The 26,237-nt window shown below is 42.5% G+C and overlaps 1 protein-coding gene across 1 annotated transcript in view; it reads left to right on the top strand.

Annotated features, from left to right (window-relative positions):
* Positions 1 to 15,171, top strand: part of ATG14 (autophagy related 14) — a 42,733-nt gene extending 27,562 nt beyond the window's left edge. Inside the window, exons 7-10 of the mRNA XM_001924990.5 lie at positions 1,022 to 1,139; positions 4,908 to 4,998; positions 5,077 to 5,162; positions 12,259 to 15,171. Of these exons, the coding sequence (XP_001925025.3) occupies positions 1,022 to 1,139; positions 4,908 to 4,998; positions 5,077 to 5,162; positions 12,259 to 12,565 (602 nt within the window). The 3' untranslated portion in view covers positions 12,566 to 15,171. The remainder of the gene's footprint in view (positions 1 to 1,021; positions 1,140 to 4,907; positions 4,999 to 5,076; positions 5,163 to 12,258) is intronic.

Here is a 26,237-nt window from a genome sequence, read left to right as displayed (position 1 = left end):
CTCAGTGGGTTAACGATTCGGCATTGCCGTGAGCTGTGGTGTAGGTTACAGACACAGCTCAGATCCCGTGTTTTTTGGCTCTGGCATAGGCCGGTGGCTACAGCTCCGATTCGACCCCTAGCCTGGGAACCTCCATATGCCGCGGGAGTGGTCCAAGAAATAGCAAAGAGACAAAAAAATAAGAAGAAGAAGAAGAAGAAGAAGAACCCGACTATTATCTGTGAAGATGCAGGTTTGATCCCTGGCCTTGCTCAGTGGATTAAGGATCTGGCACTGCTGTAAGCTGTGGCATAGGTCGCAGATGTGGCTCAGATCTGGCATTGCTGTGGCTGTGGTATACACCTGCAACTCCAATTCAACCTCTAGCTCAGGAACTTCCTTCCAAATGCCAAAGATGCAGCCCTAAAAAGTTAAATAAAAAAAATTTTAAAAACTCAATAGCTTCTTTTTTGTGGAGAAAGATTACTCATTTAACCATCCAGCAAGTATTTAGCGAGTATGTGCTTTCTGTCACCCACAGTGCTGGGTGCTGGTGATACAGAGGTGATGTCGCCAAGACAGGCACAGGTGACTTTACCTTTCTGTGGAGAGGAAAGGAAGCAGTCATGATCAAAGGCATCACACATTGAGTGTGGGTTATGGACGGAACCAGCACCATTGTGGGATGGGGCTACCAAGGAAGAGCTTACTTTTCTACAGGGTAGTCAGGGGAGGCCTCTCTGAGGAGGTGACGTTTAATTTGAGCATTAATTGTTCAGATAAATAATACCTTACGTCCAAGCAGCTCAGACTTCACTTTCATTTTTGCTGGGTCCATTTAGGCCCATTTGCTTAGGTTACATTCCACACAGCAAAAGTCGTAAACAATGAAATAATAATGTCTAGCCATGGACTTTTATTAGAGTAAAGCATAGCCATCAATAATGTCTTGATAAAACCACACATCTCAGAAATCTAGGTTCATTAATATTTTTGTTGAAATTAAAGTTTCTTCTGTGTGGCTCTTGTTTTTATTCTTTAGACATGGAGCATAATAACCCTGCTTACACAATCAGTGCTGCACTATGCTACGCCACTCAGCTGGTCAACATTTTATCTCATATACTCGACGTGAACCTTCCCAAAAAGTTGTGCAACAGGCAAGTGATGTCATCTTTATCATGGCTCTCTCATTTTCCTATTGTGTTTATTTTAATTAGAACGAAAACAGTGGAGTTCCCATTGTGGCTCAGTGGTAACAAACCAAACTAGTATCATGAGGATGCGAGTGCGATCCCTGGCCTCGCTCAGTGGGTTAAGGATCTAGCGTTGCTGTGAGCTGTGGTGTAGTTTGCAGATGAGGATCAGATCTGGAGTTGCTGTGGCTGTGGTATAGGCCAGCAGCTGCAGCTCCACCTGGACCCCGAGCCTGCAAACTTCCGTGTCCCAGGTGTGGCCTTAAAAAGCAAAAACAAACAAACAAGAATTTAAGTATTATTCAGACAGAAAAAGTCTGACCATGAGATATTGAGACTGATTGCATAAGCCTAATGTGCAAATTCATGACATTGTCTTAAAATTGCCCATGAGGTCTTTAAAAAGACCACAGATTTCTCCCATGTGAAAAGATAACTGAAGGAAAAACCAGGATATTCAGAGGGTATGCTTATGGGTAAGAACAAGTGAATTGTAACACTTTAATATTGTTTTGGTTTTTTTTTAAGTAACAGTGTTTGGTTTTGTTTTTGTTTTTTGTTTTTTTGTTTTTTGCTATTTTAGGGCCTCACCCGCAGCATATGGAGGTTCCCAGGTTAACGGTTGAATCGGAGCTGTAGCCACTGGCCTACACCACAGCCACAGCAACACGTGATCCAAGCTGCATCTGCAGCCTACACTATAGCTCACAGCAGTGCCAGATCCTTAACCCACTGAGCAAAGCCAGGGATCAAACCCACATCCTCATGGATCCTAGTCGGGTTCGTTAACTGCTGAGCCACAAAGGGAACTCCATAGTTATTTTTTTTTAATAAATTTTATTGGAGTATTGGTGACTTAAAATGTTTTGTTAGTTTCAGGTGTACAGTAAAGTGAATCAGCCATACACGTACATATATATCCATTCTTTTTCATATTCTTTGCCCATATATATTATCACAGATTATTGAATAGATTTCCCTGAGCTGTATAGTAGTAGGTCCTTATTACTGATCGATTTTATATATAGTGGTATGTATAGGCCAGTCCCAACCTCCCAAACCATTCCTCACCACAGTGTTTCCCCTTTGGTAACCATAACTTTGGTTTTGAAATCTCTGAGTCTGCTTTGTGAATAAGTTTGTTTGTTTTTTTTTGTTTTTTGTTTTTTTTTTTGTCTTTTTGCTATTTCTTAGGCCGCTCCCACGGCATATGGAGGTTCCCAGGCTAGGGGTTGAATCAGAGCTGTAGCCACCGGCCTATGCCAGAGCCACAGCAAAGCTGGATCCGAGCCGCGTCTGCAACCTACACCACAGCTCACGGCAACGCCAGATCATTAACCCACTGAGCAAGGGGAGGGACCGAACCCGCAACCTCATGGTTCCCAGTCGGATTCGTTAACCACTGCGCCACGATGGGAACTCCGTGAATAAGTTCTTTTATATCATTTTTATTAGATTCCACATGTTAGTGATCTCCTGTGATAATTGTCTGTCTGACTTTATTCAGTATGATAATTTCTAGGTCCATCCATGTTGCCACAAATGGCATTATTTCATTCTTTTTATGGCTAAGTAATGTTCCATTTTATGTATGTACCACATCTTCTTTATCCAGTCCTCTGTTGATGGACACTTAGATTGCTTTCATGTTTTGGCTAGCCCAGTCATAAAATGGTCAGAAGATCTAAATAGACATTTCTCAAAAATAAATAGACAGATGGCTAAAAAACATGAATAGGTGCTCAACACCTCTAATTATTAGAGAAATGTAAATCAAAACTGCAGTGAGGTATATCACCTCATACCAGTCAGAATGACCATCATCAGGAGTTCCCGTCATGGCACAGTGGTTAACAAATCCAACTAGGAACCATGAGGTTTCGGGTTCGATCCGCAGTGGGTTAAGGATCTGGCATTGCCGTGAGCTGTGGTGTAGGTCGGAGACACTGCTTGGATCCCGTGTTGCTGTGGCTCTGGCGTAGGCCAGTGGCTACAGCTCCGATTAGACCCCTAACCTGGGAACCTCCGTATGCCGCGAGAGTGGCCCTAGAAAAGGCAAAAAGACCAAAAAAAAAAAAAAAAAAAATGACCATCATCAAAAAGTCTACAAACAATAAAGACTGGAGAGGGTATGGAATAAAGGAAACCCTCCTACACTGCCAGTGGGAATGTAGGTTGGTGCAACCACTATGGAGAACGGTATGAAGTTTCCTTTAAAAACTAAATATAAAACTACCATATGATCTAGCAATCCCACTCCTGGGCATAGATCCAGAGAAAACTATCATTCAAAAAGATACATACACCCCAGTGTTCATTGCAGCACTATTTACAATAGCCAAGACATGGAAGCAACTTAAAATAACATGTGGTTGGGAGTTCCCTTGTGGCTCAGCAGTAACAATGCAACTAGTATCCATGAGGACACGGGTTCGATACCTGGCCTCACTCAGTGGATTAAGGATCCGGTGTTGCTGTGCCTGTGGTGTAGGCCAGCAGCTACAGCTCCCACTCAACCCCTAGCCTGGGAACTTCCATAAGCCACAGGTGCAGCCCTAAAAAAAAAAAAAGACAGGAAAAAAAAAATGGTTTAAAAAAAATTTTAATGGTAAAATTTTATGGTTGACCCGGTACCTACTAAGACCTTCCTACCTCCCTCCAGTTATCCTTGCATTTCAAGTAAATATAACTATGTATTATTATCATGCCCCCCTTTAAACACAAAAGGTATCGTGCTAAACTAAGGTGTTTTGCCCCTGACTTTTAAAGTTTGTTATTTATTTACAAAGGTTTATTGAGAGCCTGCTGTGTGCTAGGCTTTGAGGGTACAGTGGTGATGAAAACACTGTCTCTACTCTCTTGGCACTTCATTTTAATGGTGAGACACATAATAGACAAACGAAATGTCAGATGGTGATGAATGTGGGGAGAACATGAGAGCAGGTGAAAGAGAGGGAATGTGGGGCTAAGCACAGGCTTACTGTGTTGAGTGGGCAGTGTGGCAGCTCATGTGAACCTGGGGGAGGCTGGGAGCAAGCCAGGGGGGTCCTTGGGGAAGGAGATTTGGGGCAGAAAGAGCAGGTGCAAAGCCAAGAAAAGTGAGGGAACAAGGCAGCAAGGACAGACGGCTGCAGATTCTGTGGGGCCCTGAGGGCCATGGAGTGGCCTTCATTCACCTGGCCTAACGTGGATAATTGCAAAATTATCTTACTAGTCTCTTACGTGCCCTGTTTATACTTCAAGGAATAATCCTATACCATTCTTCATTTCGTTAGTGTGCAAGTATTTGTGTAGAATTGCTTTGTCAGGAGTTCCTGCTGTGGTACAATGGGATCAGTGGGATCTTGGGAGCACTGGGATGCGGGTTCAGTCCCCGCCCTGGCACAGTGGGTTAAGGATCATGGCTTAGGCTGCAACTGTGATTCGGATCTGCTCCCTGGCCTGGAACTCCATATGCCGTGAGGCAGCCAAAAAAGGGGAAAAAAAAGAATTGCTTGGTCAGAGGGTATGTGCATTTGTAATACTCATTCATGGGTGCAGTGAAATTGCCCTCTGTGAGAGCAGTAGTTCATTCTTAGAAAGTTTCTGTTAAGTGGAGTTTATGAAGAGGTAAAGGAGATGGGGTATGTTTTGTACTCAACTTTAGTGTAAAGCATACTTTTCAAAATCAACATTTTAACATAGGATTTCCAGATAAATGGCAACTTTATAAATTGTATGTTTGTTTTACAGTGAATTTTGTGGAGAAAACCTCAGCAGACAGAAATTTACTCGAGCAGTAAAGAAACTAAATGCAAATATTCTTTACCTATGCTTTTCTCAGGTATGGAAAATATGCCATGAGCTAATGTTTAATTTGTTACATTGTTGAAAATATTAATCAATTTTTTCCTTTTTCTAGCACGTAAATTTAGATCAATTACAACCACTGCATACTCTCAGGAATCTAATGTACTTGGTCAGTCCGAACTCTGAACACCTAGGCAGGTAAGAAGGGTGTTTGTTGCTTTTCTTTTAGTAGTGTTGTTGTAACTACTTCTAAATAGAGTTACTGTACGTGTGGGCAAGAGTACAGGGGTCTGATCCCTAGCCCCAAACTCTCTAGAAAGGACAAAGGTAACGCCGTCCTGTACAGAAGGAAACAATGGCTAGTCATATTTGATCCTTATAGTCCATATATATAGTCATTTTTCTGAGGAAATATCTCTAACATATGAAATAGAAGAACTCATATATTCCTAGAGTGGGGACTTCTTGTGTAGTCCCTGATGACAAAGGTGCTCCTTTGAATCCACATCTGTTTCCTCCTTAGCTCTGCCTAGTGTTTCCCCTGATTCTTTTTTTTTTTTTTTTTTTTTTTTTTTTTTGGCTTTTTGGCTTTTTGCCATTTCTTGGGCCACTCCCACAGCATATGGAGGTTCCCAGGCTAGGGGTCGAATTGGAGCTGTAGCCGCCGACCTGTACCAGAGCCACAGCAACGTGGGATCCGAGCCACGTCTGCGACCTACACAACAGCTCCCGGCAACGCTGGATCCTTAACCCACTGAGCGAGGCCAGGGATCGAACCCACAACCTGATGGTTCCTAGTCGAATTCATTAACCACTGAGCCATGATGGGAACTCCTCCCCTGATTCTTGTGCATTTTTTTTGTTGTGCTTGTTCCTTCATGACAGTTCTTCATAGTTGTTTTTGTCACTAAGTCCCTCTAGCCACTATTTGTTGGAGACAAAGGATATTATAAGTTTATGAGATGAACTAGTTTGAAATCCATTATCTTAAAAACAGGAGTCAATGACAAAAAAAACAAACCAGGACTGGTCTATGGGATCTGTTTATTAGTCTCAGCCCACAGAGGCATGACATAGACGAGGTGTATCTTTGGGATGCCTTCTTTGAGTGCTTAGCTTTTTTCCTTGCTCTGTCTCTACATTTCTGCAGATATGACTTGGTTAATGCATTTGAGCTTTTTTTTTTTTTTTTTTTTTTTGCTTTTCAGGGTCGCACCCGCAGCATATGGAGGTTCCCAGGCTAGGGGTCCAATCAGAGCTGCAGATGCAGGCCTATGCCACAACTACAGGAACACCAGATCTGAGCTGCATCTGTGATGTACACCACAGCTCATGGCAACTCCAGATCCTTAACCCATTGAGCGAGGCCAGGGATCAAACCCGGTTCCTAGTCAGATTTGTTTCCACTGTGTCACAATGGGAACTCTGCATTTGAACTTTTGAAAGAGAACAAAGAAAACTAAAAAGGTAGGAAAGTTCCTTTGGGACTCCCTTCCCCATCTTTCATTTGCTTTGACATTGGAACTCAAAGGAGAGACAGACCGGCTCCACTGACCAGGGTGACTGGCTCCCTCCACATTGCAGTGAATAAGAAAAATTATTTAACGTATATTTCCTGAATGTCCACTGGCTACTGTCTGAGGTGTGGGACTGAAAAAAAAAAAGCAAGCCCCTTAGATATTCTCTAGGATGGGAAGACTGAGTGTGGTACAAATGCCACTTCTGCCCAGAAGGAAACCTGATCAGAATTTGAGAAGATATTTCCTGGAACTTTGACAGGCTGATTCTAAAGTTCAACTAGAAGCAGAGTCCAAAAGGAAATTTTGAAAAAGAATAATAAGGGTTGGGCTTGGACCCTTATTATACAGTATAATTATTATATAGTATATTTATATATGCTTGTATACTTTATACTTATTATATAGTATAAAGGTAATTAAAACAGGGCGCTGTTAGCATACAAAGAGGTGGCACAGTTAGAGAAAGAGAATAGAGAGTCCAGAAACAGACCTGTGTGAATGTGTGTGTGTGTGTGTGTGTGTGTGTGTGTGTGTGTGTGTGTGGTGGTGGCGGTTGTTGGGGGGAGCAGTTAATAATGATAGGGGTGCAGACATCAGATAATAGCAGCAGCTCAGTGGTGGTGGGCCAGTTGGGTATTTATATGGGAAAGAGCTGGATTCATACCACGTTATATGTAAAAATAAATTGCAGATGATGTAGAAGATCTTATTTTAAAAAAATCCAACCTGTAAAATAACTAGGAGAAAAGACAATGTTTTATAATCATAGGTTGGGGAGGAAATTCCTAAGCAAGCCGCAAAACCCAAAAGCTATAAAGGAAAGGAGTTACGTATTTTTACTATTTTACTGTGTTAAAACTAAATGTTTCTAGTAAAAGATATCATAAACAAGACAAGCAACAAATATGTTTTGCAACCTTTATAATAGACAACAGCTTAAAATCTAGACTACTTAGAGAAATCTTTCAAATCGATAAAAAACCTCGTAGAAAAATAGGCATAGGATTTGGAGTTCCTGTCGTGGTGCAGCAGAAACAAATCCGACTAGGAACCATGAGGTTGTGGGTTTGATCCCTGTCCTTGCTCAGTGGGTTAAGGATCCAGCGTTGCCATGAGCTATTGTGTAGGCCGGCAGCTACAGCTCCAATTAGACCCCTAGCCTGGGAACCTCCATATGCCATGAGTGCAGCCCTAAAAAGACAAAAAAAAAAAAGAAAAAGAAAAAGAAAGAAAAACAGGCATAGGATTCAGGCAGGCATTTTACAGAAAAGAAATGCAGCTAGTCAGTATCAAATGAAAAAAATCTTCAGCTTCAATCGAGAATAAAGAAAAATAACTCCTTAATTCACAAGTTCCCTCTGGTGGAACAGAATAGGCAGCATTTCTGCATTGCTGTGGTTGTGGTGTAGGCCAGCAGCTACTGCTCTAATTTGACCCCTAGCCTGGGAACTTCCATATGCCATGGGTGTGGCCCTAAAAAGAAGGAAAACAAACAAAAAAACCCAAACAGCTTTCTAGTTTTCAGCCATCAGTTTGGCAAAAATAACCAGTGTGGCTGATTTTTTAGGGAAAACAGACACCCTTCTTCTCAGGCTGGGTTTCCTTGGAGGGTCTCAAGTTTTCTTTGAGCTGCCCTCAAGTCAGCTCTCCGATTAGATGGCTCTGTCCCACAGGAGTAAACATGCCCAGCCAGGTTGCTGTCGTGTTTGTGAGCCAGGAGGTCAGAACAGAAGCTTCAAGAGCCCCTTTTGTACCTGCCTCAGTCAGAGTGAAGGCTTTAGAGGTGGGTGATAGAACCTGGGTGCAACTTCCTGCTTCTTCTGAGACCAGCTGAATGAGGAGCCCATCCTGAATCCAACGTAAACTTTTTCTTTGAAATAAATTCAGACTTAACAGAAAAACTGCAAAGAAAAATGAAAGCAGTACAAAGAGACATATACCCTTTACCCAGAATCACCTTTATTAGGATTTTTACCACATTTGCTTTATCATTTGTGCAGTATCTCTGTCTCTCTTGTCTAAATAAACACACATTTACATACACTAAAACTTTTTTCTGAACTCTATAAGATACATACGTTATGGCTCTTGACCCCAAATAGTTCAATATGTATTTCTGAAAAATAGGGATACTTTCTTTTAACCACAATACAGTGATCACCATCAGCAAATTTAATATTGATACAATATCTGAGTGCCCATATGCACATTGTGTCAATGGAGCAGATCATGTCCTTTATAGCACCTCCCACCCCCACCACTGAGTAACAGGATCCAGTCTTGAGTTGGATGTTTCACTTAGTTGCTGTGTCTCTTTAACCTCCTTTAAATCTGGGATATTTTCTCAGAATACTTCATCATCTATGACATTACCATTTTTCCCTTTTTTTTCCCCTCGCTTTTTAGGGCCGCACCTGCGGCAGATGGAAGTTCCCAGGCTAAGGGTTGAATCAGAGCTGTAGCTGTCGGCCTACACCACAGCCACAAAATAGAAGTTTTATTTTGAGTTTGACGTTTCCTAAAAATGAGATCAGGTTATAAATTGGAGGCCTAAATGCAGTGGCCATATGTCCCTTATTGGCGATGTTAATTTGATCACCCAAAAAGATGCTTTCCAACTTGTCCTTGGTACAATTTTTTCTTATCTGATCCAATTTTTACCATAATTAACATACCGTTTCCATCCAAGGTTCATAGATTATATTAGGGATCACTCTCGAGGTTGTATATTCTATCAGATAATATTTTTGAAACGTTTTGCAAAAGAGGCTTCTTAAAAGCCAAAAATCATTTTAATAAGAATAACTCCCTACAGAATCATGAGAAAAATGAGTATTCCGGCTTCAGTGTCATGAAATTATTCACTAAGCTGAAAGCTAGAGGAATGATTTTACAATCTTTGTTCCCCATTGGCATTAGGTGAAAAGACTTAATTATTTTGCTGGTTAATTCTGTGTGATGTGTGTGTGGCTTGGGGTATGCTGGGCAAATAATTGGTTTCTGAGCCCGAAGTGATGGGAGAGAGGCTCGGCTCAATGGAGAAACATCTTCTGCTCCTGCAGGTTCTCAGAGATGTGATTTATGTGTTGGATCTGAAATTGTTCTGAGTGGCCGCTTTGGGGATCATCTACTAGTTTGTTTTTCACTTGAAGTAATTAATTAGCACTTTCTCCACACCATGTGGCCTCTGCCCTGTGGAATTCCAAGCAGGGAACTGGAGTCCAGGAGCAGAGAGCTCTGCCTGGAGGAGGGGTCATCCCCGCCTTGTATCACTCCTGCCTTAAAGAGGGGCTCGGGGTCATGGCGGTCTCTCATGCCAAGAGGGACCCAAGAGGAGATCTGGGTCCATGAGGGAGCCTGGGGGGCTTGGGAGATGCAACCGGTGGTGGATGCAGAGGCCCCTGGACAGCGATGCTGAACGGAATAGAATCCAAGAGCCTTGTTTTCAGGAAAACAGGGAGCCTGGCTAAGGCACTTAAATTGTGACCAGTTTTGATGGGCAGCTGCCATGAGGGGAGTAGGTGGGGAGGAGGAGGGACCCTGGAGAGGAGGTGGGGTGAGGTGCTGTGAGGATCTGGCTGGAGTGACACATGATGGAAAGGGGGCTGTTGGTCTTAGCGGCCAGGTATGTGAGGGAGGAGATTTGCAGCTGGCTTGTGTTTTGAGACTAGCTCAGACCTAAGAAGGGTCTGAAAGATTAGCCACCCTCATATGGGGAACTCTGGCAGCCTGGGGGGGGGGACTGAGGAGTAGAGCCTGAGAAAATGTCTTCGGGGTGGACATGCTTGTCAAGGAAAAGAAAAAGGGGAAGGGAGAAAAGGACTGTCAAGAAGACCCCTTTTAGGAAACAGAACAGGGATACTAAGAGCTGAGATACTGGGTACAGTGGTTACTGCACCCACTGCAGTAAGAGCGTGTCAGGGGAGGTAGGGAGACTGTTGGAGAGACTTCCCGTTCTGCTCCCTTCACCTCTTACAAAGTAGAGCCTCTAATCTCAGGGGCTCCTTGAAATGTAAATCACTCACTGCAGACCAAGGGGAAACCTGTGGCACATCTTCCTATTTCATTAATACCTATAAAGCTCTAAAAACAGTGCCTGGAACAGAAATGTTAGCTCTTACTGATGCTGTGTTGTAGATGAGAAGCAGAGTGGTCTTGGAAGAATGAAGGTTGCTTGATCCTGGAAAAAGTAAGTCAGAAGCTGTAGGTCTGAGGAGGGGCATTGGAGGCCAACTCTAGGCTTTATTGTGATACAGGGTGCAAAGAATTTTGGACCATAGCCTAAAACAGCAGGCTGCACAATTTTTTTTTTCTTTCTTTTTTTTTTAAGGGCTGAATCTGTAGCGTGTGGAAGTTCCCAGGCTAGGGGTTGAATCGGAGCTATGGCTACCAGCCTATGCCAGAGCCCCAGCAACTTGGGATCCAAGCCACGTCTGTGACCTACCCCACAGCTCATAGCAATGCTGGATCCTTAATACATTGAGTGAGGCCAGGGATCGAACCTGCATCCTCATGGATCCTGGTCAGGTTTGTTACGGCTGAGCCACGATGGGAACTCCACACTGTACAATTGTAAGCTATTCCTCATATGTATGTATATTATTTTATGTCATTTTCCCCAAAGTAACTGTCAGTGAAGCTTTTGCTGCTGTTGTTGTCTTTTTAGGGCTACACCTGTGGCATATGGAAGTTCCCAGGCTGGGGGTTGAATTGGAGCTGCAGCTGCCGGCCGATGCCACAGACACAGCAACTCTGAGCCATGTCTGCAAGCTATACACCACAGCTCACTTCAACACGGGATCCTTAACCCGCTGAGCAAGGCCAGGGGTCAAACCTACATCCTCATGGGTACTAATCAGGTTCTTAACCTGCTGAGCCACGACGGGAACTCCACTATCAGTGAAACTCTTAGGTAAACCAATGCATGTGTCTTTATCTTGGGGATGGGGGGGAAGGGGGTAGCGCTGTTGATGTGTCTTCGTCCCACCTATGGCTGGCTGCAGAGAAATCCCCTGGAGGGGCAGTAGGTAGGGGGACTGCCCGCCCACACAAAGGAAAGGCAGCCTGGCTCTCCTGAGGCAGGAGCTGATGGGCATTTGAAAGATGGTGAGGATAATCAGCAAGGGCTTTGTGGGGTTTGCTGACAAGGGTTCCACAGTGGCACTGAGGAGCAGTCATAGGGCATGATGTCATACGGACCTTTGAGAAATAAAAATCATTTTATCCTAAAGTGTAGTGCAAAAGTACACACTATTCCAGCTGAATATATTCTAAATAGTTGTATCTCATTCAGTGCTATAAATGTGTCCCTAGAAAACAATGGTATCTTAAAACGTGTGCAAGAGCTTGATGTTGGCACTAATACGTTTTGCCAACAGACATACAGTCCTATCATTTAGCCTCTTTTGAGTCAGACTTTAATAATTTGGGGGCTTCAGTAAGGGCAGAGAACACCCGTATGCTTCTGTTATTCCATTAATACACTGGTGTATACATCAGGTGACTTTTTGTCAGAATTCTCTCCCTGGACGGTAGATACTGCAGTTGTTGGACATGGGAAGTCATATGTTGGACCAGCAGGCATAGTCTCAGTGGGAGGGTTTTTTCTGACCTGGGTCTTCACAAATAAAGTGGGATGAATACAGGCAAAGTGTGTTGCAGTGGCTTTATTCATGACTTGGATGGCTCTTACTCAATCCTGGACTTGCAGTGGGTGCAGTTTTGGGTGGTGAGGGTGATGCTTGTCTTAAAGGGCCCTCACTATCTGCACACAGGTCGGGACCCTTTGAAGTGCGAGCCGACCTGGAGGAGTCCATGGAGTTTGTGGATCCCGGAGTTGCTGGAGAATCGGACGAGAGTGGAGACGAGCGCGTAAGTGACGAGGAAACCGACCTGGGCACGGACTGGGAGAACCTGCCCAGCCCACGGTTTTGCGACATCCCCTCCCAGCCCGTGGAAGTCTCCCAGAGCCGGAGTTCCCAGGCGTCCCCGCCCATCGCCAGCAGCAGTGCCGGCGGCATGATCTCCTCAGCCGCAGCCTCCGTCACCTCCTGGTTTAAAGCTTACACTGGACACCGCTAACGAGCAGACGGAGACACGCCAGATCCGCGTCGAGAAAGCACTACGCTCTAGGTTATGTGTTTAGTTAAAATAGTGCCTGGAACAAAAGAGGTTAAGCCGTGGGGTTTTTTTGAAGCTGGGAGACTAGCATTTCTCCTCATCAGCTGGCAGGGAGTGGCCATGTACAAGTTTATGGTAATTAACACAACAGAGGGTCACGGTCCTTCTCCCAGACCAGCTGCTGGAGCAAAGACCCTGTACCCGCGGCCAGCTCTGTTGAGGCAGAAACGTGTGGCGCTCCCACCAATCCCGCCGCAGGCCCCACAGACAGGTGCTGTTGCTGTGAGGCAGAAATGGTTCGTGAACAGTTTCAGAGGCTGAATCACAAGGAAGTGATTCTTGATGATCAGGACTTGAAAGGTAAAAACTGTTTAATGTACGTTTGTTTTTATGCCATTTTTTGCAGGCAATTTGACACACTTCATTTCTTTATAATTTGGTCACATTAGGTTTTAAAGTCAAGGATTTTTGTTTTGTTTGGAAGGGGTGAGGTTTTCTTGGTGAGGGAGAGGTAGTTTAAAAATGATTTCACTTGTGCTGCTCTGCTGTAGCCCGTCGGACATTCCTGTTTTGTTTTGTTTTTTTCCTCCCCATGAACCAAAGAAACTAAAGTGTTTTTTTAGGACTTGTCCATAAAGAGAAGAAATCCTGGCTGCAATAATGTCCTAGAGATTTTACACCTATTTTCTTGTATTTTGAGGGGAATTAAGTTCACTCTTATCTAGATTATTGAATCCCTACCATCGATGCTATTATGTATGTATGTTTTGAAATTGAACTTATTTTCTGTGAGTGAAAAATAAGTCATTAAGGTTGTTCCCTTATGGAAGCTACATGTCTGCCTGGGCACAGGCTAAAAGCCACTAAAGTGGCCTCTGGTCATTCTTCTGGTGTCTAGTTTCTTTCTAAGGGATGTAGTAGGTGGTACGTTTTTCCCGGGAAAATTAGCCTGCTTGTTTCCTGGAGTTCTTTGTTGCTCTAAGGACACTACCTTTGCTCTGAAATGCAGAGCAAGTCATTATAGCTTGTAGCAGTCTTCTCTATCCTGAGAAAGGTCTTTTCCCTTCCCAAAAGATCATTTTCAGCTAATGTGTCTTGTCATTCTCTTAGTGACAATCTTATAAGAAAACTGTAGAGAGGCATTATGTACAAATATGTAAGTAGTTTTTTATTTTTAATAACTGCAAAAAAATCCTATGAAACAACTACAAAAAGAAATCCTATGAAATATTCCTAACAGGCATTATTACCATACCTTGTTAGTGTAATTAGCATGATAGTACCTCATAAATCACTGGGAAGTTTGCCCTACCCTAGCTTCTTTTCTTGTTGCAATTATTATAGTTGATATTTTGCCCCAAATCCGAGGTGCTATATATATAGCCCTTGCTATTGGTATATTTAGTGTGTGGTAGAGTTTTGGGTAGAATTGCAGAAGGGTCTTTATTGCTATCCAAGAGTCCCACGTTCCCTGACTTTATGAATTTTCCACTTAGGAAACAGGCTTTTCCGCTTGTGGGTTCTTAAACAGCTGCTATCTGTTTTAAGTGCTGGGCTTCATGGTTGCTGGGTTGTATTGTCTCATGCAGGTCTCTAGTGTAGGTCATAGAGAGTGCCTGTGGCAGACATGAACAAATACAAATGAACTTAAAATCCTGAGATAGGGGTTGTCTAGGTATTCAGACCCTTAGAAGAGCTTAATCTTAAGAGTTGGAACACTGGGATTTGGGGCTTAGGGGTAGAGAATGACTTCAGCTGAAAGATGCACAACAGTCATGGTTTTCTTTCTCAAGTAAGCCTCTTACAAAACCATGAGATGACAAACGAGTAATTCAACATAACTTTCCAGGATATGGGAAATGTAGGGATTGATAGGGTGCATTTTGTTGTTGTTAAAATCAACTAGAGGCACTTTACTTAGGGTTAAATGATCAAACCTTGAATGGTTTTGAACACCAACATACTGGCTTACACTGCTGAGATATTTTGGTTTTCATTATTTTGCACTGGATCCACCCTGTAAATATTCCTAAATATACATTTCAACCACTGTTTTTTCTACTCTCTTTGCTGCTCATTAAAATCTTTCAGGTAGGTGCCAGAACCATATGTAAACAGCTTTTATATGTAAATTGAAGCTGGTATTTTTTTTTTAAACAAAAAAGCCATAGAACTTGGTCATGTGTTCCATAATAAAATAATTTGTTGAAACAAGGTAATACTAAAAAGAAAATTCACAGGCACCAAATAGGCTGCTTATAATGGTCTGTTAAAGACTTCTTTCATAATGGAGAACGACTAAGAAAAGTTTTGCACATCTGTAAGTTAAGGCGGAAAACAATGTCATCATTGGATAGTGGACAGGATTCATTCCCCACTTGGTAACTTGGGGAAGAGCGCTTGCTGGCATGCTGTTAAAAGAACTCTAGTGTCTGAGAATCTCCTCATGGTGTCATGTTGCAGGGGTTCCCCACTGCTCTGCAACTTCCAAACCAGTTTGAGTCATACGAATTTTTCTAAACTTTTATTGTATTACTACAATAAATCTTTTAACAGTACTTTGCAAATATGTATGTCTTTTTCAAGATCTGCTGTTCTGCTGATAAATTGAAGGTAGCAAGAATGAGATCTAACTCTGGATTGTTTTATACAAATTATAGTATAATTTTTTTAAAAGAATTTTTTGCCAGGTGGAGTTCCTTTCATGGCTCAGTGGTTAACGAACCCAACTAGGATCCATGAGGATGTGGGTTCGATCCCTGGCCTTTATCAGTGGGTTAAGGATTCAGCGTTGCCGTGAGCTGTGGTGTAGGTCGCAGATGTGGCTCACATGCCGTGTGGCTGTGGTGTAAACCAGCAGCTGTAGCTTCAATTCGACCCCTAGCCTGGGAACTTCTACATGCCATGAGTGCGGCCCTCAAAAGCAAAAAAAAAAAAAAAATGCCAGGTAATGAAAAATGCCTTTTGAAAAATTATACATCATGATGGTATTAATAATAATGGTCCATCTTTAGTAAGATCAGAAACCAGTTGCTTATCCATTACATACTTTCTCTGAAGATGAAGTTTTCCTTTGTAAGCCATCACATGATGCAGGTGCCCAGCAGTGAGTCGGTGTCTGGCAACAGCCCTTTGAGAAGGGCAGAAGCGATGGGGCCACTAGGTTGGGTTGCCCACATGGGATTTGCCTTGGCTTTCCATGACAGGGGAGAAAGGGAAATGGTAGAAGGAGTCTGTAAAGCTGAAAGAAGAAAGTAGTTTTGGAGAATCCCTCCCCTTCTTTGCTTTTTCTAACTACATAGTCTCTTCCGGATGGACAGTCTATACCTTCCAGGTGAGATTATTATGGGGCAGGGTTATATAATACCAAGATGGGGATACCAAGAGTTATTACTGGGGAACAGGCAGGCCAACTCAGAGATATACCAATGAACTGGTGTCATGGTCATCCTACCCCTTTACTGCAGGAGACCAGCCAGCAACAGGGGGACAAGCAAGGAAATGGAAGGGTTCCTGGAAAGGGCATGTGCTTCAGAGTTAGTCCTGCAGGCTCCCTGGGTAACAGTTAGTGTGTAGACATAGATTACCAGCCCTCAGAGTTATAGCATGATTGATGTGGGAATCAGGTGGAAGCAGATGGAAAGAACTAAGGATAACTTTGCCCTTAATAGTTGGGAGGTCATTTGGAAATTACTTCAACAAAATATACCAGGAAATGTGAAACTGGCTTTTGGGCAGATTATCTCAGCTTCAGCTATGAACCACTCAAAGGCACCACCAGTACCCCATTCTAAAGATATGATGAGAAAGTACCCTGGAAAAGTGGTTTACCATCTGCTTAGAGTTACACAGATGAAGTAGAATCATTTTTTTAACCAGAAACCTTAATGTTTTCTAGTAGGGATGTTAAAACACTAAGACTCACGTCAGTGACTTTTTTGTTGTGCTTTTTGTAGGAAGGATACTTTTTGAAGGATAGTCTGGTAGCGAGAAAATCTGAAGGAGGCTTTGGTCCCTTTAAAAAGAAATAGGACAGATCTGACAGCACTAGTTAATTGTTGAAAAATTGGGCTGGAGCCTGCAGAGTAAAAGCAGCTAAGAGTAATGAGGGTATTAAAATCTCAGGGTCCATATCAGACTGTTCTTTATTTCCCCCTTTGGGTGTGGCTTTTTAGTATTTACCCTATGACTTCAGAAGACATCTGGGTTTTGAGGAAGGGGCTTTCCTACCCTTCCCAGCAGCTTCTCCCCTAAATTTAAAACATCATCAGGGAGTTCCAGTCGTGGCGCAGTGGTTAACGAATCCGACTAGGAACCATGAGGTTGCGGGTTCGGTCCCTGCCCTTGCTCAGTGGGTTAAGGATCCGGCGTTGCCGTGAGCTGTGGTGTAGGTTGCAGACGCGGCTCGGATCGCGCATTGCTGTGGCTCTGGCGTAGGCCGGTGGCTACAGCTCTGATTCGACCCCTAGCCTGGGAACCTCCATATGCCGCAGGAGCGGCCCAAGAAATAGCAACAACAACAACAACAAAAAGACAAAAAAAAAAAAAAAAAAAAGACTTTAAGAGTACAGAAATTATTTCAGGTGTCTTCTCTGACCACAATGGCATGAAACTAGAAATCAACCACAGGAAAAGAAATGAGAAAAAACTGACTACATGGAGACTAAACAACATGCTTCTAAAAAACCAGTGGGTCAACAAGGGAAGCCAAAGGGAAATTGAAAAACACCTCAAGACAAAAGATAATGAGAAAACAACCACTCAAAAATCTATGGGATGCCACAAAAGCGTTCTTAGAGGGAAGTTCATAGCCCTATAGGCCTTCCTCAGAAAAGCAAAAAAATTTCAAATCAACAACTTAACCTACCAACCTAGAAGAAATGAGAAAAAGAAGAACAAACAAAACCTAAAGTCAGTGAAGGAAGGAAATCATAAAGATCAGAGTGGAAAAGAAATTCAAAAAACAATAGAAAAAAAATCAATAAAACCAAGAGCTGGTTCTTCAAAAGGAAAAACAAAATTACAAAACTCTGGCCAGACTCACCAAGAAGAAGAGAGAGAGTAATCCAAATAAGAAATGAAAAAGGAATAGATACTGCAGGAATTAAAAAAAAAAAAGAATACTATTAACAATTATTTGACAACCTACAAGAAATGGGCAACTTTCTAGAGACATACAGCCCACCAAAACCAAATCAAGAAGAAATAGATCAATTGAACAGACTGATCGCTTGAAATGAAATTGAATATGTAATAAAAACACTCCCTAAAAACAAAAGTACAGGACCAGATGGCTTCAAAGGTGAATTCTAGAAACATACAAAAAAGAACTTAAACCCATCCTTCTTAAACTTTTCCAAAAGGTTGAAGAAGAAACACTCCCAAAGATACTCTATGAAGCCACCATCATCCTCATACCAAAAGTAGACAAAGATACTACCAAAAAAGAAAAGTATAGGCCAATATCTTTGATAAATAGAGACATTAAAATTCTCAACAAAATTTTATCCAACTGAATCCAGCAACACATAAAAAAGATCATACACCACAACAAAGTGGGATTCATCCCAAGTTCACAAGGATTGTTCAACATATACAAATCACTGTCATACACCACATTAACAAAAGAAAAGTCAAAAAACCACATAATTTCAATAGATGCAGAGAAAGCATTTGACAAAATCCAACATCCATTCATGATAAAAACTCTTAGCAAAATGGCTACAGAGGGAACATAACATAATAAAAGCCATTTATGACAAACCCACAGCCAATATAATACTCCATGGAGAAAAGCTGAAAGACTTCCTGCTAAAATCTGGAACAAGACAAGGATGCCCACACTCACCATTTTTACTCAACATAGCATTGGAAGTCCTAGCCACAACAATCAAACAAGAAATAAAAGGTATCCAAATTGGAAGAGAAGAGGTAAAATTGTCACTCTATGCAGATGAGGTGTTACTATATATAGAAAATTCTAAGGACTCTACACAGAAATTACTCAAACTGATCAATAAATTCAGCAAAGTAGCAGAATATAAGATTAACATTCAGAAATTGGCTGCATTTCTGTATACTAACAATGAAATATTAGAAAAGAAACATGTAATACCTTTTAAAATCACACCCCCCCCAAAATTAAACAGGAATAGTAATAAACCTAAGGAATGAAAGACCTAAATGCTGAGACTTATGAAACAATAATCAAGGAAATCAAAGAAGACAAAGAAATGGAAAGATATTCCATGTTGCTGGCTTGGAAGAATTAATATTGTTAAAATGGCCATACTACCCAAAGCAATCCCCAGAGTCAGTGCAATTCTTATCAAATTACCCATGACTTTTTTCACAGAACTAGAACAGACAATCCAAAAATTTATATGGAACCATAAAAGACCCAGAATTGCCAAAGCAGTCCTGGGGGTGGAGGGGGGGGAGACAAGCAGGAGGCATAACTCTCCCAAACTTCAGACAATATTACAGTAATCAAGACAGTGTGGCACTGATACCAAGACTTACAGACCAATGGAGCAGCATAGAGAACCCAGAAATAAACCCAGATACCTATGGTCAGTTAATCTTTGACGAAGGAGGCCAGAATATAAAATGGGAAAAAGACAGTCTTTTCAGCAAGTGGTGCTGTTAAAACTGGACACCAGCATGTAAATCAGTGAATCTGGAATACACCCTCACACTATGCACTAAAAATAAACTCAAAATGGCTTAAAGATTTAAATGTAAGACAAGACACCATCAAAAATCCTACAAGAGAATACAGTCAAAACTTCTCTGACATCAGCCTTACAAATGTTTTCTCAGGTCAGTCTCCCAAAGCAACAGAAATGAAAGCAAAAATAAACCAATGGGACCTAATCAAACTGACAAGCTTTTGCACAGCAAAGGAAACAATAAAAAAACAAACAAACAAACAAAAAAAAAAACTTATAGAATGGGAGAAAATAGTTTCAAATGATCAACTGACAAGGGCTTAAATCACTAAAATATGCAAACAACTTAATACAACTCAACAGCAAAAAAGCCAACAACCCAGCTGAAAAATGGGCAAAAGACCTGAGTAGACATTTTTCCAAAGACATACAGATGGCCAATAGGCACATGAAACAATGCTCAACTTCACTGATCATTAGAGAAATGCAAATCAAAACTACAATGAGGTACCACTTCACACCAATCAGAATGGCCATCATTAGTAAGTCCACAAATAACATGCTAGAGAGGGTGTGGAGAAAAGAGAACCCTCCTGCACTGCTGGTGAGAATGTAAATTGGTACAACCACTATGGAAAACAGTATGGAGGTACCTTAGAAAACTATATATCTAGAACTACCATATGACCCAGCAATCCCACTCTTGGGCGTATATGCAGACAAAACTTTCCTTGAAAAAGACACATGCACCCACATGTTCATTGCAGCACTATTCACAATAGCCAGGACATGGAAACAACCTAAATGTCTGTTAATGGATGAATGGATTAAAAACATGTGGTATATATATACAATGGAATACTAGCCAGCCATAAAAAAGAACAAAATAATGTCATCTGCAGCAACATGGATGGAACTAGAGACTCTCATAGTGAGTGAAGTAAGTCAGAAAGAGAAAGACAAATACCATATGATATCACTTATATCTGGAATCTAATTAATGGGACAAATGAACCTTTCCACAGAAAAGAAAATCATGGACATGAACAGACTTGCGGTTACCAAGGGGGAAGGAATGGAATGGACTGGGAATTTGGGGTTAATAGATGCAAACTATTGCCTTTGGAATGGATGAGCAATGAGATCCTGCTGTATAGCACTGGGAACTATATCTAGTCACTTATGATGGAGCATGATAATGTGAGAAAAAATAATGTATATGTGTATATATAACTGGGTCACCTTGCTGCACAGTAGAAAACTGACAGAACACTGTAAACTAGCTATAATGGAAAAAAATAAAAATCATTAAATAAAAAAATAAACCCAGATACCTATGGTCAATTAATCTTTGATAAAGTAGACAAGAATATAAAATGGGAAAAGACAGTCTCTTCAGTAAGTGGTGCTGGGAAAACTGGACAGCTGCATGTAAATCAATGAAACTAGAACACACCCTCACACCATGCACAAAAATACACTCAAATCAAACATACAAGCTTTTGCACAGCAAAGCAAACCAGAAAAAAAAAAGCCCATCCGTGGAATAGGAGAAAATAGTTTCAAACAATACAACTGACAAGGGCTTAAATCTCTAAAATAGGCAAACAACTTAATAGAACTCAACAGCAAAAAAACCAACAACCCAATTGAAAAAAATGAGCAGAAGACCAGAATAGACATTTCTCCAAAGAAGATATACAGATGGCCAACAAGCACATGAAAAAATGTTCAGCATCACTGATTATTAGAGAAATGTAAATCAAAACCACAATGACGTATCACCTCACACCAGTCAGAATGGCCATCAACAAGTCCACAAATAACAAATGCTGGAGAGGGTATGGAGAAAAGAGAACCCTCCTTCACTGTGGGAATGTAAATTGGTACAACCACTATGAAAACAGTATGGAGGTACCTCAGAAAACTAAATATAGAACTACTATATGACCCAGCAATCCCACTCTGGGCATATATCCAGACAAAACTTATCAGAACTTTCGCTGAAAAAAATACATGCACCCTATGTTCTTTGCAGCACTATTCACAATAGCCAAGACAGAAAAGAAACAAACTCATGGATATGGAGAACAGACTTGTGGTTTCCAAGGGGGAGGAGGAGGGAGTGGGATGGACTGGGAGTTTGGGGTTAGTAGATGCAAACTACTGCATTTGGAGTAGCTAAGCAATGAGATCCTGCTGTATAGCACAGGGAACTGTTATCTAGTCACTTATGATGGAACATAATGGAAGATAATGTGAAAAAAAAGAATATATATATATATGTGCACAACTGAATCACTATGCTGTACAGCAGAAATTGACAGAACATTGTAAATCAACTATAATTTTAAAAACTAAAAATAAAATGCAAAAAAAGGAAAAAAAAAGAAATGTAGGATCTTGGGTGCCATCTTTGACCCACTGAATCAGAATAATTTCAATCATTCATATATGTACGTTAATATTTGAAAGACATCGATCTATAGCACTGCTTTCCAACATAATATTTAATGTAACCCGTACCTGTAATTTTAAACTTTGTGATGGTCTGATTAGAACAATAAAAAGAAATAGGTTAAAAAAATACATTTTACCTATTTTAACTCAGGATATCCAAAAATATTTCATATTTAATCAATATGAAAAATACCAAGGAGTTCCTTGGTAAGCTCAGCAGGTTAAGGAGCCAGCAGTCACTGCTGTGGTTTGGGTTGCTACTGTGGTGTGGTTTCAGTCTCTGGCCCCAGAACTTCCACATGCCTTGAGCATCGCCCAAAAAAAATGTTTTTAATGAAGAATATTAAGATGAGGGAGGTGCTGCAGGAGGGTTCTATTTGTATTCTTATGCTGAGCCACAAAAATATTGGGGAGAGTTTTCCCTGGTATATATACACTCGTATAAAAAACCCTCCTTGAATTCACTTTTTGGGTGTATCAGCCATTTCCTGTTAGGAAGATGTGCGGTAAAGAGTCTCTTCAGAGCACACACTAGAAGCAAGTTGAGTGGTCTGAAATGTAGACTGCTGGCCTCGTTACAGGAAAAGGTCGTGCAAGAGGTCACAGGTTGGATGCCAGGGCAGCCGAGGCACCATCTCTGCACAGAAAAATCAATCAGGGTTAGGGTGCAAGGGCAATTGTTCATGGCAGGCTCCACACACTACAGCAGAATCATGCTTAGCTGCCTGTACAGGAGGCTCGGTGAGGAAGAGCACAGAAGGCCAGCAGCTCAGTCCCCAAATAGGGAAGCTGGGTGGGCCCAGGCCTGGCTCCAGCCCTGTCCTTCCCCTGGACTGCACAAACTCAGTTATATAAGTGGGCCATTTCCTCTCCTCATGGATAGGGGACTAACACAATACAACCATGCTCTACATTTTACCGATTGGCAACTAAATGATTTTGAATCTGCATGAACCTCTTCATACTATTTTCTGAAAATAATACTTGGTAAAGCAATGGTTTAATTCTCTGATTTGGAGGAGAGGGGTAGACAGAGAGAAGGGAAATTATTTAAATAGCACAAATGAGTCTGCCCCAATTAACTGGGAGATGGGATCTGCTATTCCCCAAGTCATGGTTTCTATATACTTACTGCTCATCATGTGGCAAGAACACATCCTCTTTCATGACTTAGGCATTTCCCACTGCTGTATATGGTATGTTAACATTCTCTACTGGGTGGATGACAGACACACAGGACTTCCCAAAGTAACTGCAGCTGTATGCCATTGTCCCTCTAATCGCTAACTTTAGAAGCTAATCCCTGCTGGGTTTTATCATTCCAAAGAGAAAAGCAAAACATTTAGTAGAACTTTCTAATTTTAAACTTTTATAGCCCAGAAAGAATCTTAATCCAAAAGGAATTTGGGACAACGGGTCCGAAAACTAATTTGTTCTGAGGCCTGTTCTCTGCCTTTGAGAGAGGAAGGTTTCATTTTGCTTTTTAAACAGAGCAGCATCACCTCTCACCAGGGTTTTTGTGATATAAGGATGGCCATCCCTCTGGTCCCACTCCCTTCCAAATGCCAACTTCAATGGCTCTACTCCCCTAAAATAGCAACAAGGTCAAATAAGCCACCTAGCATAGGGCTGCTGCCTAACTGTGGTTTTTCTGAAACCTGGTAGGTGTAAATGCACTGCCAGGTCCCCCAGGGGTTCATAACTACAATGATGTTTGCTATTCCCATGAGGTTATGCAAATGCCAGCTGTGGCCATAGACTCGGGCACGTCAGTAGAAGGGACTGCACGTTTCCCACAGAGGTACCTTCACCAAATCACAGAGATTGCAACATGAGCTTCTGTGAACCCAAAGGAACACTTGGGATAGAAACTGTCAGATTTCCTGACTGCCAGGCTCTGCATACAGCAGGGGATGCATTTATGTAAATGCAGCACGGAACCTAAGCGCTAGATAACATTGGCTCTGGTTATCGGTGCAGTCTACAGCATATGGTGGGGTTTGTGCGCAGTCTAGCTTTATTCTGTTTTTTTCAGGTAGGCTGTGGGATGCAAGAGAGGAGGAATAGCCAGTCTGCTAAGTAAAGAAGGAATGGAAGCTACAACAATTTATGTATATAAAGCTATCTTTAAAAACTATTTTGGGCAGAGCTTCCATGCCTGCCCGCTTGCACCTCTCACAAACGTCCTATCTTAATTTATTTCTTGCCTATCAAAAAAAAAAAAAAAACTTTTGAAAATACGATGTGGGAGGAAGGCATGGAGGCTACTAAAGCTGTGCGAAATGCCCTGGAAGACCCACATAATAAAACCGGCATCCAAGGCCAGCCCATAAAGGTTGTCAGGGAGGCCCTGACAGTCCATGCAAGACGGGCAGTAGGACAGAGTCCAGGAAGGGGACCCCTAGATCAAGCATAACCATCAGCTCACAGCCTTCTGCAGTCAGAAAGCCCAAAGCAGCCTGCTGCTGGGGAGCCACCAGCAAAAAACGCACAGCTCAGTTAACCAGCAAAACTCCCACGGCTGCTGTGGACGTGACTCTTACCAAAAAAACTCCCATGGGACCAACCGTGGTCAGATCCCTTCATGCTCCTTTCAGGTTTGTCACACTAGATGGAAAATTACAACAGAGCCCAGAGCAATTAGAACTTGCCAGCAGCCCCTCACATCAAGACGATCATTAGAGGACACAAACATTTTTATGGCGCATGGACTGTGTGTGAGGCACTGAGTGGGTGGCATGACCCGGCTGCCCTCCATGGGCCCAGAGTGGAGCAGGAGCAAGACCCATACATGAAAGGCAGGTGATGTGCATGAGGCATTAAAGGGCACCTGCCAAACAAGGTGGGCAGGATGGGAGGGGTCTGGAAGGAGGCACCTGCTACACACAGCTATCCATGTATCAGGGCAGGGAATGTGGGCAATTGTGGACAATCCTTTTCCATGGCTGCTGTAATGCTGGGGTCATCCTGACAAAGCCTGAAAGAAGTTTTCATCTTGGCCCTTTCCCCTTTCCAATTCACCCCTGCCTCAGCTATCTGGTCTCAGCCATTGAGCCAGGGACAAAGCCAAACTGTCCCAGAGATGGGGGAGGAGCTGCTGATTCTTCCAGATGTTCTCTGGTTCAGGTTTTTCTTCCAAATGGTTAAAGGAGAGGTGCGGGAGAAGCTAGGCCAAGCATTATCAGAGCCTCTGAGCAGAAGCTGATGGAGGAAGTTTTCTTTATTTGGCTCCCCACAGGGGTGGAGTATTAGTGAGCCCAGGGTCCCCATGCCCACAGAGTCACTTACTTTCTTATGAGCGAGTCTACTAGGATGCTACAGCACTGCAGGAAGACAGGGAGTATTGCACTGCTGAGGAAATGAAAAGTGAGCTGGTTTCCCCAGCTTGGCACTAGGGGGCTCTGAAGCCAGAATCTTTCTGCTAAGAGAAAAGCCACACTGGTCTAGAAATGAAGACCAGGGGAGAGTGTCCACCCTGGGCATATGTAGAACCAAGAGCCAAAATAAATGAGAGCTAACATTCACCAGGCACTTTCCACACAGCAAGCTGCATTAAGCCCTGCGTGCACATCTTTAATCCTAAAGTAGGAGTCATAACAAACCCCTAGGAAGGTACACTGAGATTGCCAGTTTGGATCAAACCAGAGGAAAGAGGACAGGCACAGGCAGCTTCAACCCAGGGGGTGGAGAGCATTCCCCACATCTCAGCTGGAGGAGTCCCGAAGGACACCAACACCCTGAAGGGAAAGTCCGCCTTCGCAGCCCCTTCTCCATGCTGTGTCATACAAATCCAGCCAAATTGACAGAGGTATCATCGCGATTTGTCCTGCTGGGCCAACCTGTTCTGCATCCAGAGACACTTCAGTTTTGGTGCTCCCTTTCAGGGAGGAGCAGCTATTGCCTAAGGAGAATGAATGGCAGAAGCAGCCACTCTGTGGCCACCACCTACCTCACCACCAGTAAACTTGGGCAAAGGCTACTCAACCTTTACATACTCCTGTGGGACCATCCCAGGCTTCTCTCACCACTTCCCCATCAGCCCCACCCATGGAACACTTACCACTGATTCTCTACAGCCCAGAGCTGATGCTGAGGCCAGGCGTTTTGGGTGGGTACTCAGTCTCAAAACAACCTGGCTCGTTGGTCCTCCATGGCAGCTTTTTGGGGCCTGATACCTTCCAGCCCCGTTAAGCATTACAAGACCACAGGGCTAAACATATCCTCAATGCCTTCTGAACAGTTAACTCACTGTGCCTAGATCATACCCTGATCATACCAACAGGAAATGCTGTGGGCTGCTGGGAAGACCAAAACATGTTAAAGGGTTGCAAAGGGTTGTAATCTCATAATGTAAAGTGAAGATGGTCTCTTTCCAGTGGCAGCAATGAATTCTCTCCCCAACTCCAACAACTCACAAAAAATTTTGTAATTCTTAGGACTTAGTTCACAACACCCTTCTTCAATATCATCTTAAAAAGACAAAAACAAAAAAACACCAAATA

Source organism: Sus scrofa, chromosome 1, assembly GCF_000003025.6.
Source record: "Sus scrofa isolate TJ Tabasco breed Duroc chromosome 1, Sscrofa11.1, whole genome shotgun sequence".
Taxonomy (NCBI): Eukaryota; Metazoa; Chordata; class Mammalia; order Artiodactyla; family Suidae; genus Sus; species Sus scrofa.
The sequence above is the reverse complement of the archived record's forward strand: the minus strand, read 5'-3'. Positions and strand labels throughout refer to the sequence as shown.